The sequence below is a fragment of the Oncorhynchus kisutch genome, unplaced genomic scaffold (genome assembly GCF_002021735.2).
Source record: "Oncorhynchus kisutch isolate 150728-3 unplaced genomic scaffold, Okis_V2 Okis05a-Okis16b_hom, whole genome shotgun sequence".
In the NCBI taxonomy this organism is placed as follows: Eukaryota; Metazoa; Chordata; class Actinopteri; order Salmoniformes; family Salmonidae; genus Oncorhynchus; species Oncorhynchus kisutch.
In genome coordinates, this window is record NW_022261982.1 from 2,254,371 (window position 1) to 2,270,689 (window position 16,319).

General features: G+C 52.8%; 1 protein-coding gene across 1 annotated transcript in view; it reads left to right on the forward strand.

The window, feature by feature from the left end:
* Positions 1 to 16,319, forward strand: part of LOC116359770 (potassium voltage-gated channel subfamily H member 4) — a 47,299-nt gene that overhangs the window by 21,752 nt on the left and 9,228 nt on the right. Inside the window, exons 5-7 of the mRNA XM_031813321.1 lie at positions 13,648 to 13,847; positions 14,393 to 14,642; positions 15,477 to 15,691. Coding sequence (XP_031669181.1) covers positions 13,648 to 13,847; positions 14,393 to 14,642; positions 15,477 to 15,691 — 665 coding nt within the window. The remainder of the gene's footprint in view (positions 1 to 13,647; positions 13,848 to 14,392; positions 14,643 to 15,476; positions 15,692 to 16,319) is intronic.

The window sequence follows — 16,319 nt, forward strand, 5'->3', positions numbered from 1 at the left end:
TCCTCCCAGCTGCCCACTGCACTGAGGCTAGGTAACACGGTCACCACTGATAAATCCATGATTATCGAAAACTTCAATAAGCATTTCTCAACGGCTGGCCATGCCTTCCGCCTGGCTACTTCAACCTCGGCCAACAGCTCCGCCCCCCCCGCAGCTCCTCGCCCAAGCCTCTCCAGGTTCTCCTTTACCCAAATCCAGATAGCAGATGTTCTGAAAGAGCTGCAAAACCTGGACCCGTACAAATCAGCTGGGCTTGACAATCTGGACCCTCTATTTCTGAAACTATCTGCCACCATTGTCGCAACCCCTATTACCAGCCTGTTCAACCTCTCTTTCATCTCGTCTGAGATCCCCAAGGATTGGAAAGCTGCCGCAGTCATCCCCCTCTTCAAAGGGGGAGACACCCTGGACCCAAACTGTTACAGACCTATATCCATCCTGCCCTGCCTATCTAAGGTCTTCGAAAGTCAAGTCAACAAACAGGTCACTGACCATCTCGAATCCCACCGTACCTTCTCCGCTGTGCAATCTGGTTTCCGAGCCGGTCATGGGTGCACCTCAGCCACACTCAAGGTACTAAACGACATCATAACCGCCATCGATAAAAGACAGTACTGTGCAGCCGTCTTCATCGACCTTGCCAAGGCTTTCGACTCTGTCAATCACCATATTCTTATCGGCAGACTCAGTAGCCTCGGTTTTTCGGATGACTGCCTTGCCTGGTTCACCAATTACTTTGCAGACAGAGTTCAGTGTGTCAAATCGGAGGGCATGCTGTCCGGTCCTCTGGCAGTCTCTATGGGGGTGCCACAGGGTTCAATTCTCGGGCCGACTCTTTTCTCTGTGTATATCAATGATGTTGCTCTTGCTGCGGGCGATTCCCTGATCCACCTCTACGCAGACGACACCATTCTATATACTTTCTGTCCGTCTTTGGACACTGTGCTATCTAACCTCCAAACAAGCTTCAATGCCATACAACACTCCTTCCGTGGCCTCCAACTGCTCTTAAACGCTAGTAAAACCAAATGCATGCTTTTCAACCGGTCGCTGCCTGCACCTGCATGCCCGACTAGCATCACCACCCTGGATGGTTCCGACCTAGAATATGTGGACGTCTATAAGTACCTAGGTGTCTGGCTAGACTGCAAACTCTCCTTCCAGACTCATATCAAACATCTCCAATCGAAAATCAAATCAAGAGTCGGCTTTCTATTCCGCAACAAAGCCTCCTTCACTCAAGCCGCCAAGCTTACCCTAGTAAAACTGACTATCCTACCGATCCTCGACTTCGGCGATGTCATCTACAAAATGGCTTCCAACACTCTACTCAGCAAACTGGATGCAGTCTATCACAGTGCCATCCGTTTTGTCACTAAAGCACCTTATACTACCCACCACTGCGACTTGTATGCTCTAGTCGGCTGGCCCTCGCTACATATTCGTCGCCAGACCCACTGGCTCCAGGTCATCTACAAGTCTATGCTAGGTAAAGCTCCGCCTTATCTCAGCTCACTGGTCACGATGGCAACACCCATCCGTAGCACGCGCTCCAGCAGGTGTATCTCACTGATCATCCCTAAAGCCAACACCTCATTTGGCCGCCTTTCGTTCCAGTACTCTGCTGCCTGTGACTGGAACGAATTGCAAAAATCGCTGAAGTTGGAGACTTTTATCTCCCTCACCAACTTCAAACATCAGCTATCTGAGCAGCTAACCGATCGCTGCAGCTGTACATAGTCTATTGGTAAATAGCCCACCCTTTTCACCTACCTCATCCCCATACTGTTTTTATTAATTTACTTTTCTGCTCTTCTGCACACCAATATCTCTACCTGTACATGACCATCTGATCTTTTATCACTCCAGTGTTAATCTGCAAAATTGTAATTATTTGCCTACCTCCTCATGCCTTTTGCACACATTGTATATAGACCCCCCCTTCGTTTTCTACTGTGTTATTGACTTGTTAATTGTTTACTCCATGTGTAACTCTTTGTTGTATGCTCACACTGCTATGCTTTATCTTGGCCAGGTCGCAGTTGCAAATGAGAACTTGTTCTCAACTAGCCTACCTGGTTAAATAAAGGTGAAAAAAAAAAGAAAAAAGAAAATAGGAGGTGAGACACACTGACTCACTGTTAGGAGGTGAGACACACTGACTCACTGTTAGGAGGTGAGACACACTGACTCACTGTTAGGAGGTGAGACACACTGACTCACTGTTAGGAGGTGAGACACACTGACTCACTGTTAGGAGGTGAGACACGCTGACTCACTGTTAGGAGGTGAGACACGCTGACTCACTGTTAGGAGGTGAGACACACTGACTCACTGTTAGGAGGTGAGACACACTGACTCAGTGTTAGGAGGTGACACACTGACTCAGTGTTAGGAGGTGAGACACGCTGACTCACTGTTAGGAGGTGAGACACGCTGACTCACTGTTAGGAGGTGAGACATGCTGACTCACTGTTAGGAGGTGAGACATGCTGACTCACTGTTAGGAGGTGAGACATGCTGACTCACTGTTAGGAGGTGAGACACACTGACTCACTGTTAGGAGGTGAGACACACTGACTCACTGTTAGGAGGTGAGACACACTGACTCACTGTTAGGAGGTGAGACACACTGACTCACTGTTAGGAGGTGAGACACACTGACTCACTGTTAGGAGGTGAGACAAGCTGACTCACTGTTAGGAGGTGAGACACACTGACTCAGTGTTAGGAGGTGAGACACACTGACTCACTGTTAGGAGGTGAGACATGCTGACTCACTGTTAGGAGGTGAGACATGCTGACTCACTGTTAGGAGGTGAGACATGCTGACTCACTGTTAGGAGGTGAGACATACTGACTCACTGTTAGGAGGTGAGACATGCTGACTCACTGTTAGGAGGTGAGACATGCTGACTCACTGTTAGGAGGTGAGACATGCTGACTCACTGTTAGGAGGTGAGACACGCTGACTCACTGTTAGGAGGTGAGACACACTGACTCACTGTTAGGAGGTGAGACACACTGACTCACTGTTAGGAGGTGAGACACACTGACTCACTGTTAGGAGGTGAGACACGCTGACTCACTGTTAGGAGGTGAGACACACTGACTCACTGTTAGGAGGTGAGACACACTGACTCAGTGTTAGGAGGTGACACACTGACTCAGTGTTAGGAGGTGAGACACGCTGACTCACTGTTAGGAGGTGAGACACGCTGACTCACTGTTAGGAGGTGAGACACGCTGACTCACTGTTAGGAGGTGAGACATGCTGACTCACTGTTAGGAGGTGAGACATGCTGACTCACTGTTAGGAGGTGAGACATGCTGACTCACTGTTAGGAGGTGAGACACACTGACTCACTGTTAGGAGGTGAGACACACTGACTCACTGTTAGGAGGTGAGACACACTGACTCACTGTTAGGAGGTGAGACACACTGACTCACTGTTAGGAGGTGAGACACACTGACTCACTGTTAGGAGGTGAGACACACTGACTCAGTGTTAGGAGGTGAGACACACTGACTCACTGTTAGGAGGTGAGACACGCTGACTCACTGTTAGGAGGTGAGACATGCTGACTCACTGTTAGGAGGTGAGACATGCTGACTCACTGTTAGGAGGTGAGACATACTGACTCACTGTTAGGAGGTGAGACATGCTGACTCACTGTTAGGAGGTGAGACATGCTGACTCACTGTTAGGAGGTGAGACATGCTGACTCACTGTTAGGAGGTGAGACACGCTGACTCACTGTTAGGAGGTGAGACACACTGACTCACTGTTAGGAGGTGAGACACACTGACTCACTGTTAGGAGGTGAGACACACTGACTCACTGTTAGGAGGTGAGACACACTGACTCCAGTGTTAGGAGGTGAGACACACTGACTCAGTGTTAGGAGGTGAGACACACTGACTCACTGTTAGGAGGTGAGACACGCTGACTCACTGTTAGGAGGTGAGACACGCTGACTCACTGTTAGGAGGTGAGACATACTGACTCACTGTTAGGAGGTGAGACATGCTGACTCACTGTTAGGAGGTGAGACATGCTGACTCACTGTTAGGAGGTGAGACATGCTGACTCACTGTTAGGAGGTGAGACACGCTGACTCACTGTTAGGAGGTGAGACACACTGACTCACTGTTAGGAGGTGAGACACACTGACTCACTGTTAGGAGGTGAGACACACTGACTCACTGTTAGGAGGTGAGACACACTGACTCAGTGTTAGGAGGTGAGACACACTGACTCACTGTTAGGAGGTGAGACACACTGACTCAGTGTTAGGAGGTGAGACACACTGACTCAGTGTTAGGAGGTGAGACACGCTGACTCACTGTTAGGAGGTGAGACACGCTGACTCACTGTTAGGAGGTGAGACACGCTGACTCACTGTTAGGAGGTGAGACATGCTGACTCACTGTTAGGAGGTGAGACACACTGACTCACTGTTAGGAGGTGAGACACACTGACTCACTGTTAGGAGGTGAGACACACTGACTCACTGTTAGGAGGTGAGACACGCTGACTCACTGTTAGGAGGTGAGACACGCTGACTCACTGTTAGGAGGTGAGACATGCTGACTCACTGTTAGGAGGTGAGACATGCTGACTCACTGTTAGGAGGTGAGACATGCTGACTCACTGTTAGGAGGTGAGACATGCTGACTCACTGTTAGGAGGTGAGACACACTGACTCACTGTTAGGAGGTGAGACACACTGACTCACTGTTAGGAGGTGAGACACACTGACTCACTGTTAGGAGGTGAGACACACTGACTCACTGTTAGGAGGTGAGACACACTGACTCACTGTTAGGAGGTGAGACACACTGACTCACTGTTAGGAGGTGAGACATGCTGACTCACTGTTAGGAGGTGAGACACACTGACTCAGTGTTAGGAGGTGAGACACACTGACTCACTGTTAGGAGGTGAGACACGCTGACTCACTGTTAGGAGGTGAGACATGCTGACTCACTGTTAGGAGGTGAGACATGCTGACTCACTGTTAGGAGGTGAGACATACTGACTCACTGTTAGGAGGTGAGACATGCTGACTCACTGTTAGGAGGTGAGACATGCTGACTCACTGTTAGGAGGTGAGACATGCTGACTCACTGTTAGGAGGTGAGACACGCTGACTCACTGTTAGGAGGTGAGACACACTGACTCACTGTTAGGAGGTGAGACACACTGACTCACTGTTAGGAGGTGAGACACACTGACTCACTGTTAGGAGGTGAGACACACTGACTCAGTGTTAGGAGGTGAGACATGCTGACTCACTGTTAGGAGGTGAGACATGCTGACTCACTGTTAGGAGGTGAGACACGCTGACTCACTGTTAGGAGGTGAGACACACTGACTCACTGTTAGGAGGTGAGACACACTGACTCACTGTTAGGAGGTGAGACACACTGACTCACTGTTAGGAGGTGAGACACACTGACTCAGTGTTAGGAGGTGAGACACACTGACTCAGTGTTAGGAGGTGAGACACGCTGACTCACTGTTAGGAGGTGAGACACGCTGACTCACTGTTAGGAGGTGAGACACGCTGACTCACTGTTAGGAGGTGAGACATGCTGACTCACTGTTAGGAGGTGAGACATACTGACTCACTGTTAGGAGGTGAGACATGCTGACTCACTGTTAGGAGGTGAGACACGCTGACTCACTGTTAGGAGGTGAGACACGCTGACTCACTGTTAGGAGGTGAGACACGCTGACTCACTGTTAAGAGATGAGACACACTGACTCACTGTTAGGAAGGTGAGACACACTGACTCACTGTTAGGAGGTGAGACACACTGACTCACTGTTAGGAGGTGAGACACACTGACTCACTGTTAGGAGGTGAGACACACTGACTCAGTGTTAGGAGGTGAGACACACTGACTCACTGTTAGGAGGTGAGACACACTGACTCAGTGTTAGGAGGTGAGACACACTGACTCACTGTTAGGAGGTGAGACACACTGACTCAGTGTTAGGAGGTGAGACACGCTGACTCACTGTTAGGAGGTGAGACATGCTGACTCACTGTTAGGAGGTGAGACATGCTGACTCACTGTTAGGAGGTGAGACATGCTGACTCACTGTTAGGAGGTGAGACACGCTGACTCACTGTTAGGAGGTGAGACACACTGACTCACTGTTAGGAGGTGAGACACACTGACTCACTGTTAGGAGGTGAGACACACTGACTCACTGTTAGGAGGTGAGACACACTGACTCAGTGTTAGGAGGTGAGACACACTGACTCAGTGTTAGGAGGTGAGACACGCTGACTCACTGTTAGGAGGTGAGACACGCTGACTCACTGTTAGGAGGTGAGACATGCTGACTCACTGTTAGGAGGTGAGACATGCTGACTCACTGTTAGGAGGTGAGACATACTGACTCACTGTTAGGAGGTGAGACATGCTGACTCACTGTTAGGAGGTGAGACATGCTGACTCACTGTTAGGAGGTGAGACACGCTGACTCACTGTTAGGAGGTGAGACACGCTGACTCACTGTTAAGAGATGAGACACACTGACTCACTGTTAGGAGGTGAGACACACTGACTCACTGTTAGGAGGTGAGACACACTGACTCACTGTTAGGAGGTGAGACACGCTGACTCACTGTTAGGAGGTGAGACACACTGACTCACTGTTAGGAGGTGAGACACACTGACTCAGTGTTAGGAGGTGACACACTGACTCAGTGTTAGGAGGTGAGACACGCTGACTCACTGTTAGGAGGTGAGACACGCTGACTCACTGTTAGGAGGTGAGACACGCTGACTCACTGTTAGGAGGTGAGACACACTGACTCACTGTTAGGAGGTGAGACACACTGACTCAGTGTTAGGAGGTGACACACTGACTCAGTGTTAGGAGGTGAGACACGCTGACTCACTGTTAGGAGGTGAGACACGCTGACTCACTGTTAGGAGGTGAGACACGCTGACTCACTGTTAGGAGGTGAGACATGCTGACTCACTGTTAGGAGGTGAGACATGCTGACTCACTGTTAGGAGGTGAGACATGCTGACTCACTGTTAGGAGGTGAGACACACTGACTCACTGTTAGGAGGTGAGACACACTGACTCAGTGTTAGGAGGTGACACACTGACTCAGTGTTAGGAGGTGAGACACGCTGACTCACTGTTAGGAGGTGAGACACGCTGACTCACTGTTAGGAGGTGAGACACGCTGACTCACTGTTAGGAGGTGAGACATGCTGACTCACTGTTAGGAGGTGAGACATGCTGACTCACTGTTAGGAGGTGAGACATGCTGACTCACTGTTAGGAGGTGAGACACACTGACTCACTGTTAGGAGGTGAGACACACTGACTCACTGTTAGGAGGTGAGACACACTGACTCACTGTTAGGAGGTTGAGACACACTGACTCACTGTTAGGAGGTGAGACACACTGACTCACTGTTAGGAGGTGAGACACACTGACTCAGTGTTAGGAGGTGAGACACACTGACTCACTGTTAGGAGGTGAGACACGCTGACTCACTGTTAGGAGGTGAGACATGCTGACTCACTGTTAGGAGGTGAGACATGCTGACTCACTGTTAGGAGGTGAGACATACTGACTCACTGTTAGGAGGTGAGACATGCTGACTCACTGTTAGGAGGTGAGACATGCTGACTCACTGTTAGGAGGTGAGACATGCTGACTCACTGTTAGGAGGTGAGACACGCTGACTCACTGTTAGGAGGTGAGACACACTGACTCACTGTTAGGAGGTGAGACACACTGACTCACTGTTAGGAGGTGAGACACACTGACTCACTGTTAGGAGGTGAGACACACTGACTCAGTGTTAGGAGGTGAGACACACTGACTCACTGTTAGGAGGTGAGACACGCTGACTCACTGTTAGGAGGTGAGACACGCTGACTCACTGTTAGGAGGTGAGACATGCTGACTCACTGTTAGGAGGTGAGACATGCTGACTCACTGTTAGGAGGTGAGACACACTGACTCAGTGTTAGGAGGTGAGACACGCTGACTCACTGTTAGGAGGTGAGACACGCTGACTCACTGTTAGGAGGTGAGACAACGCTGACTCACTGTTAGGAGGTGAGACATGCTGACTCACTGTTAGGAGGTGAGACATACTGACTCACTGTTAGGAGGTGAGACATGCTGACTCACTGTTAGGAGGTGAGACACGCTGACTCACTGTTAGGAGGTGAGACACGCTGACTCACTGTTAGGAGGTGAGACACGCTGACTCACTGTTAAGAGATGAGACACACTGACTCACTGTTAGGAGGTGAGACACACTGACTCACTGTTAGGAGGTGAGACACACTGACTCACTGTTAGGAGGTGAGACACACTGACCTCACTGTTAGGAGGTGAGACACACTGACTCAGTGTTAGGAGGTGAGACACACTGACTCACTGTTAGGAGGTGAGACACACTGACTCAGTGTTAGGAGGTGAGACACACTGACTCACTGTTAGGAGGTGAGACACACTGACTCAGTGTTAGGAGGTGAGACACGCTGACTCACTGTTAGGAGGTGAGACATGCTGGACTCACTGTTAGGAGGTGAGACATGCTGACTCACTGTTAGGAGGTGGAGACATGCTGACTCACTGTTAGGAGGTGAGACACGCTGACTCACTGTTAGGAGGTGAGACACACTGACTCACTGTTAGGAGTGAGACACACTGACTCACTGTAGGAGGTGAGACACACTGACTCACTGTTAGGAGGTGAGACACACTGACTCAGTGTTAGGAGGTGAGACACACTGACTCAGTGTTAGGAGGTGAGACACGCTGACTCACTGTTAGGAGGTGAGACACGCTGACTCACTGTTAGGAGGTGAGGACCATGCTGACTCACTGTTAGGAGGTGAGACATGCTGACTCACTGTTAGGAGGTGAGACATACTGACTCACTGTTAGGAGGTGAGACATGCTGACTCACTGTTAGGAGGTGAGACATGCTGACTCACTGTTAGGAGGTGAGACACGCGGACTCACTGTTAGGAGGTGAGACACGCTGACTCACTGTTAAGAGATGAGACACACTGACTCACTGTTAGGAGGTGAGACACACTGACTCACTGTTAGGAGGTGAGACACACTGACTCACTGTTAGGAGGTGAGACACACTGACTCACTGTTAGGAGGTGAGACACACTGACTCAGTGTTAGGAGGTGAGACACACTGACTCACTGTTAGGAGGTGAGACACACTGACTCAGTGTTAGGAGGTGAGGACACACTGACTCACTGTTAGGAGGTGAGACACACTGACTCAGTGTTAGGAGGTGAGACACGCTGACTCACTGTTAGGGAGGTGAGACATGCTGACTCACTGTTAGGAGGTGAGACACACTGACTCGGTGTTAGGAGGTGAGACACACTGACTCACTGTTAGGAGGTGAGACACGCTGACTCACTGTTAGGAGGTGAGACAAGCTGACTCACTGTTAGGAGGTGAGACACACTGACTCACTGTTAGGAGGTGAGACACACTGACTCACTTTTAGGAGGTGAGACACACTGACTCACTGTTAGGAGGTGAGACACACTGACTCACTGTTAGGAGGTGAGACATACTGACTCACTGTTAGGAGGTGAGACACACTGACTCACTGTTAGGAGGTGAGACACACTGACTCACTGTTAGGAGGTGAGACACACTGACTTACTGTTAGGAGGTCAGACACGCTGACTCACTGTTAGGAGGTGAGACACGCGGACTCACTGTTAGGAGGTCAGACACGCTGACTCACTGTTAGGAGGTGAGACACGCTGACTCACTGTTAGGAGGTGAGACACACTGACTCACTGTTAGGAGGTGAGACACACTGACTCACTGTTAGGTGGTGAGACACACTGACTCACTGTTAGGAGGTGAGACACACTGACTCACTGATTTGCATGATGATGACGTGATGTTGACGCGATGTTTGATATGTTGATGTGATGTTGACGCGATGTTTGATATGTTGATGTGATGTTGATATGATGTTGAAGTTATGTTGATGTGGTGTTGACATAATGTTGATGTTATGTTGATGTGATGTTGATGGGATGTTGACATAATGTTGAAGTTATGTTGACGTGATGTTGAGGTGATGTTGATGTTATGTTGATGTGATGTTGAGGTTATGTTGATGTGACATTGAGGTTATGTTGATGTTGAGGTGATGTTGATGTGATGTTGACATGATGTTGAGGTGATGTTGACATGATGTTGAGGTGATGTTGATGTGATGTTGACTTCAGGTCTGTAGCTAGTAGGAGGCCAGTGGTCCACACACAGACGACAGATTGGAAGAGGTCTGTCAGCAAAATAAATATGTTGAGAGTTAGAAGCCTCTCATGCTCAGCTTGCTCTCTGATTAACTGAGGATTGCCTCCCAAAACAGTCTAGTGTCAGGGACACACCGTGACATGTCGCTATGGCAACGGAGGCAGCTGGGCAGAGCAGGATGCCAGTTAGGAAGCACTTTGATGCCAAGATTGTGCCAGTCTGAGCCCTGGAAAGGGTTGCAACTCAGACCACATCCTTAGAGATTACTGTAGAAAACAAAAATGGATGGATGAATGGATGGAGGGAGGGAGGGAGGGAGGGAGGGTGGGATGGACGGATGGAGGGCGGGATGAAGGAAGGAAGGAGGGAGGGATGGCTGTATGAATGAATCCACTAACTGTAGCAACAATATAAATTGTCCAGTAATTGATCAACAACAATTCCATCAAATTAGCACTGTGCTGAACCAGTGAAGACAATCAACCACTCTTCCACCTCTCCCTCTCCACCCCTCTCCCCTCCACCCCTCTCCCTCTCAACCCCTCTCCCTCTCCACCCCTCTCCCTCTCCACCCCTCTCCCTCTCCCTGTCAACCCCTCTCCCTCTCCAACCCTCCACCCCTCTCCCTCTCAACCCCTCTCCCTCTCCACCCCTCTCCCTCTCCACCCGCCACCCTTCCACCTCTCCTTCTCAACCCTCCACCCCTCTCCCTCTCAACCCCTCTCCCTCTCCACCCCTCTCCACCCGCCACCCTTCCACCTCTCCTTCTCAACCCCTCCACCCCTCTCCCTCTCAACCCATCTCCCTCTCAACCCCTCTCCCTCTCCACCCCTCTCCCTCTCCACCCGCCACCCTTCCACCTCTCCTTCTCAACCCCTCCACCCCTCTCCCTCTCAACCCCTCCACCCCACTCCCTCTCAACCCCTCCACCCTCCACCCCTCCACCCCTCTCCCTCTCAACCCCTCCACCCCTCTCCCTCTCAACCCCTCCACCCCTCTCCCTCTCCCTCTCAACCCCTCCACCCCTCTCCCTCTCAACCCCTCCACCCCTCTCCCTCTCAACCCCTCCACCCTCTCCCTCTCCCTCTCAACCCCTCCACCCCTCTCCCTCTCAACCCCTCTCCCTCTCCACCCTGCCACCCCTCCACCTCTCCTTCTCAACCCCTCTCCCTCTCCACCCCGCCACCCCTCCACCTCTCCTTCTCAACCCCTCTCCCTCTTCACCCCTCTCCCTCTCCACCCGCCACCCTTCCACCTCTCCTTCTCAACCCCTCCACCCCTCTCCCTCTCAACCCATCTCCCTCTCCCTCTCACCCCTCTCCCTCTCCACCCGCCACCCTTCCACCTCTCCTTCTCAACCCCTCCACCCCTCTCCCTCTCCCTCTCAAACCCCTCCACCCCTCTCCCTCTCAACCCCTCCACCCCTCTCCCTCTCAACCCCTCCACCCCTCCACCCCTCTCCTCTCAACCCCCTCCACCCCTCTCCCTCTCAACCCTCCACCCCTGCTCCCTCAACCCCTCCCTCTCCCTCTCAACCCCTCCACCCCTCTCCCTCTCAACCCCTCCACCCCTCTCCCTCTCAACCCTCCACCCCTCTCCCTCTCCCTCTCAACCCTCCACCCCTCTCCCTCTCAACCCTCTCCCTCTCCACCCTGCCACCCCTCCACCTCTCCTTCTCAACCCCTCTCCCTCTCCACCCCGCCACCCCTCCACCTCTCCTTCTCAACCCCTCTCCCTCTTCACCCCTCTCCCTCTCCACCCGCCACCCTTCCACCTCTCCTTCTCAACCCCTCCACCCTCTCCCTCTCAACCCATCTCCCTCTCCTCTCAACCCCTCTCCCTCTCCACCCGCCACCCTTCCACCTCTCCTTCTCAACCCCTCCACCCCTCTCCTCTCCCTCTCAACCCCTCCACCCCTCTCCCTCTCAACCCCTCTCCCTCTCCACCCTGCCACCCCTCCACCATCTCCTTCTCAACCCCGCTCCCTCTCCACCCCGCCACCCCTCACCTCTCCTTCTCAACCCCTCTCCTCTTCACCCCTCTCCCTCTCCCACCGCCACCCTTCCACCTCTCCTTCTCAACCCCTCCACCCCTCTCCCTCTCAACCCATCTCCCTCTCCCTCTCAACCCCTCTCCCTCTCCACCCGCCACCCTTCCACCTCTCCTTCTCAACCCCTCCACCCCTCTCCCTCTCCCTCTCAACCCCTCCACCCCTCTCCCTCTCAACCCCTCCACCCCTCTCCCCTCTTAACTCCTCCACCCCTCTCCTCTCCCTCTCCCTCTCAACCCTCCACCCCTCTCCCTCTCAACCCTCCACCCCTCTCCCTCTCAACCCCTCCACCCCTCTCCCTCTCAACCCCTCCACCCCGCCACCCCTCCACCTCTCCTTCTCAACCCCTCCCTCTCCACCCCGCCACCCCTCCACCTCTCCTTCTCAACCCCTCTCCCTCTCCACCCCGCCACCCCTCCACCTCTCCTTCTCAAACCCCTCTCCCTCTCAACCCCTGCATCTCAACCCCCTCCACCCCTCCCCTCTTCCTGTCCAACCCTCCACCACTCCCTCTCCACCCCTCCCTCTCCACCCCTCCACCCACCCACCCCTCCCTCTCCACCCCTCCACCTCTCCTTCTCCACCCTTCCACCCCACCCCTCCCCTCCCCTCTTCCTCTCCAACCCTCCACACCTCTCCTTCTCCACCCCTCCCTCTCCACCCTCCACCTCTCCTTTTCCACCCCACCCTCCCCTCTTCCTCTCCAACCCTCCACCCCTCCCCTCTTCCTCTCCACCCGCCACCTCTCCACCCCTCCCTCTCCACCCCTCCCCTCCCCTCTTCCTCTCCAACCCTCCACCACTCCCTCTCCACCTGCCACCTCTCCACCCCTCCCTCTCCACCCCTCCACCTCTCATTCTCCACCCCTCCCTCTCCACCCCTCCACCCCTCCCTCTCCACCCCTCCCTCTCCACCCCTCCACCTCTCCTTCTCCACCCTCCCACCGCTCCCTCCCCTCTTCCTCTCCACCCCTCCACCTCTCCTTCTCCACCCCTCCCCCTCCTCCCCTTTCCTCTCCACCTCTCCCTCTCCACCCCTCCACCTCTCCCTCTCCGCCCCTCCACCTCTGCTTCTCCGCCCTCCACCTCTGCTTCTCCGCCCCTCCACCTCTGCTTCTCCACCCTTCCAACCCTCCCTCTCCACCCCTCCACCACTCCCTCTCCACCCTTCCAACCCTCCCTCTCCACCCCTCCACCACTCCCTCTCCACCCCTCCACCCCTCCCTCTCTCCCCCTCCCTCTCTCCCCCTCCCTCTCCACCCCTTCCTCTCCACCCTCCACCTCTCCCCCAGCCCTGATGCATGCTGTGGTATTCGGTAACGTGACAGCCATCATCCAGAGGATGTACTCTCGGCGCTCCCTCTACCACACACGTACCAAGGACCTGAAGGACTTCATCCGGGTCCACGGGCTGCCCAAGGCCCTGGAACAACGCATGATGGAGTGCTTCCAGACCACCTGGTCTGTCAACAACGGCATCGACGTCAGCGAGGTGAGCTACCAGGTTTTATGATCTGACCTCAGGCTGTGAACAGGTCAAAGGTTACAATCTGTCTCTGTCATTTTAGTTTACGGCCATACAGAGTTTGTATCCAAAATAGATTTCCTATGGGCCGTTCTGGCTCACACAATGCTAACTTACTTATTAAAGTTGATTTAGCCAATGGTTACTCTATGAGGTTAATACATTGAATGAGGAAGTGAAAAAGTTTACATTTGTTAACCTTTGATGGATAGAATAGTAGACAGATGTGGAATGTGTTCTTTATTCATCTCTCCTTTCCTCTTCTCTCCTTTCCTCTTCTCTCCTTTCCTCTTCTCTTCTCTCCTCTCCTCTCCTCTCCGCTCCTCTCCTCTCCTCTCCTCTCCTCTCCTCTCCTCTCCTCTCCTCTCCTCTCCTCTCCTCTCCTCTCCTCTCCTCTCCTCTCCTCTCCTCTCCTCTCCTCTCCTCTCCTCTCCCTCCTCCTCTCCTCTCCTCTCCTCTCCTCTCCTCTCCTCTCCTCTCCTCTCCTCTCCTCTCCCTCTCTCCTACCGTAGCTGTTGAAAGACTTCCCAGATGAGTTGAGGGCAGACATCGCCATGCACCTGAACAAGGAGCTCCTGCAGCTGTCTCTGTTTGAGTCGGCCAGTAGGGGGTGTCTGCGCTCCCTGTCCCTCATCATAAAGACATCGTTCTGCGCCCCGGGGGAGTATCTCATCCGCCAGGGAGACGCCCTGCAGGCCATCTACTTTGTCTGCTCTGGGTCCATGGAGGTGCTGAAGGACAACACGGTGTTGGCTATACTGGGTAGGGGACTGGCAGTGTGTGTGGGGGTAGGGGACTGGCAGTGTGTGTGTGGGGGGGGGGGGGGGGGGGGTAGGGGACTGGCAGTGTGTGTGTGGGGGGGGTAGGGGACTGGCAGTGTGTGTGGGTATGTCTACTTTGTCATGGTGTTGGAGGTGGTGGTAGGACTATAAACCTTCTAAAACATCTGTGCAGCCTTCACTGCCAGTCTTTACCATTTAGCTATCAGTGTGTGTGTGTGTGTGTGTGTGTGTGTGTGTGTGTGTGTGTGTGTGTGTGTGTGTGTGTGTGTGTGTGTATGTGTGTGTGTGTGTGTGTGTAGACTTCACTGTCTTCACAGGAACATGTCTCTCTGTGATTCATTATGAAGGAGGCCTGTATTATAGATGATGTGTTGGTTATTAATATGGAGGGTTCAGTACAGGAACGTGTTTACCTTGGGGAGGCCAGTACACAACACATGATTGGTGGAGACAAGTACACACGTTACATAAGGAGCTAAAATTAGCATGTATCTGTGTGGGGGGGGGTGTCTTTATGTCTGTTTGTTGCATCACTTCATGGTGACCTGATCGGCTCTGACTTCCTGTGTGTGTTTCCTATGTATCCCCAGGTTGTGGAGACCTGATTGGCTCTGACTCCCTGTGTGTGTTTCCTATGTATCCCCAGGTTGTGGAGACCTGATCAGCTCTGACTTCCTGTGTGTGTTTCCTATGTATCCCCAGGTTGTGGAGACCTGATTGGCTCTGACTCCCTGTGTGTGTTTCCTATGTATCCCCAGGTTGTGGAGACCTGATTTGCTCTGACTCCCTGTGTGTGTTTCCTATGTATCCCCAGGTCGTGGGGACCTAATCGGCTCTGACTTCCTGACCAAGGAGCAGGTGATCAAGACCAATGCCAATGTGAAGGCCCTGACTTACTGTGACCTGCAGTACATCAGTCTGAAGGGGCTCAGAGAGGTGCTCTGGCTCTACCCAGAGTACGCCCAGAAGTTCATCACTGAGATACAACATGATCTGACTTACAATCTGAGAGAGGGGCATACGGCTGAGGTGATTAGTAGACACACAGAACAGAACGCATTCACTGGGACTCTCTCTCTCTCTCTGTCTCTCCCTCTCTCCCTCTCTCTCTCTCTCTGTCTCTCTGTCTCTCTCTCTCTCTCTCTCTCTCTCTGTCTCTGTCTCTGTCTCTGTCTCTCTCTCTGTCTCTCTCTCTCTCTCTCTGTCTCTCCCTCTCTCCCTCTCCCTCTCTCTCTCTCTCTCTCTGTCTCTGTCTCTGTCTCTGTCTCTGTCTCTGTCTCTGTCTCTGTCTCTGTCTCTGTCTCTGTCTCTGTCTCTCTCTCTCTCTGTCTCTGTCTCTCCCTCTCCCTCTCTCTCTCTCTCTCTCTCTCTCTCTGTCTCTCTCTCTCTCTCTCTCTCTCTCTCTCTCTCTCTCTCTGAAGGGTGTAGAGGGGAGATCTCCTGATGGCTGTAGTAGATCAGTAGTGAAGGATGTAGAGGGGAGATCTCCTGATGACGTCAGGGCTGTAGTAGATCAGTAGTGAAGGGTGTAGAGGGGAGATCTCCTGATGACTTCAGGGCTGTAGTAGATCAGTAGTGAAGGGTGTAGGGGGGAGATCTCCTGATGACGTCAGGGCTGTAGTAGATCAGTAGTGAAGGATGTAGGGGGGAGATCTCC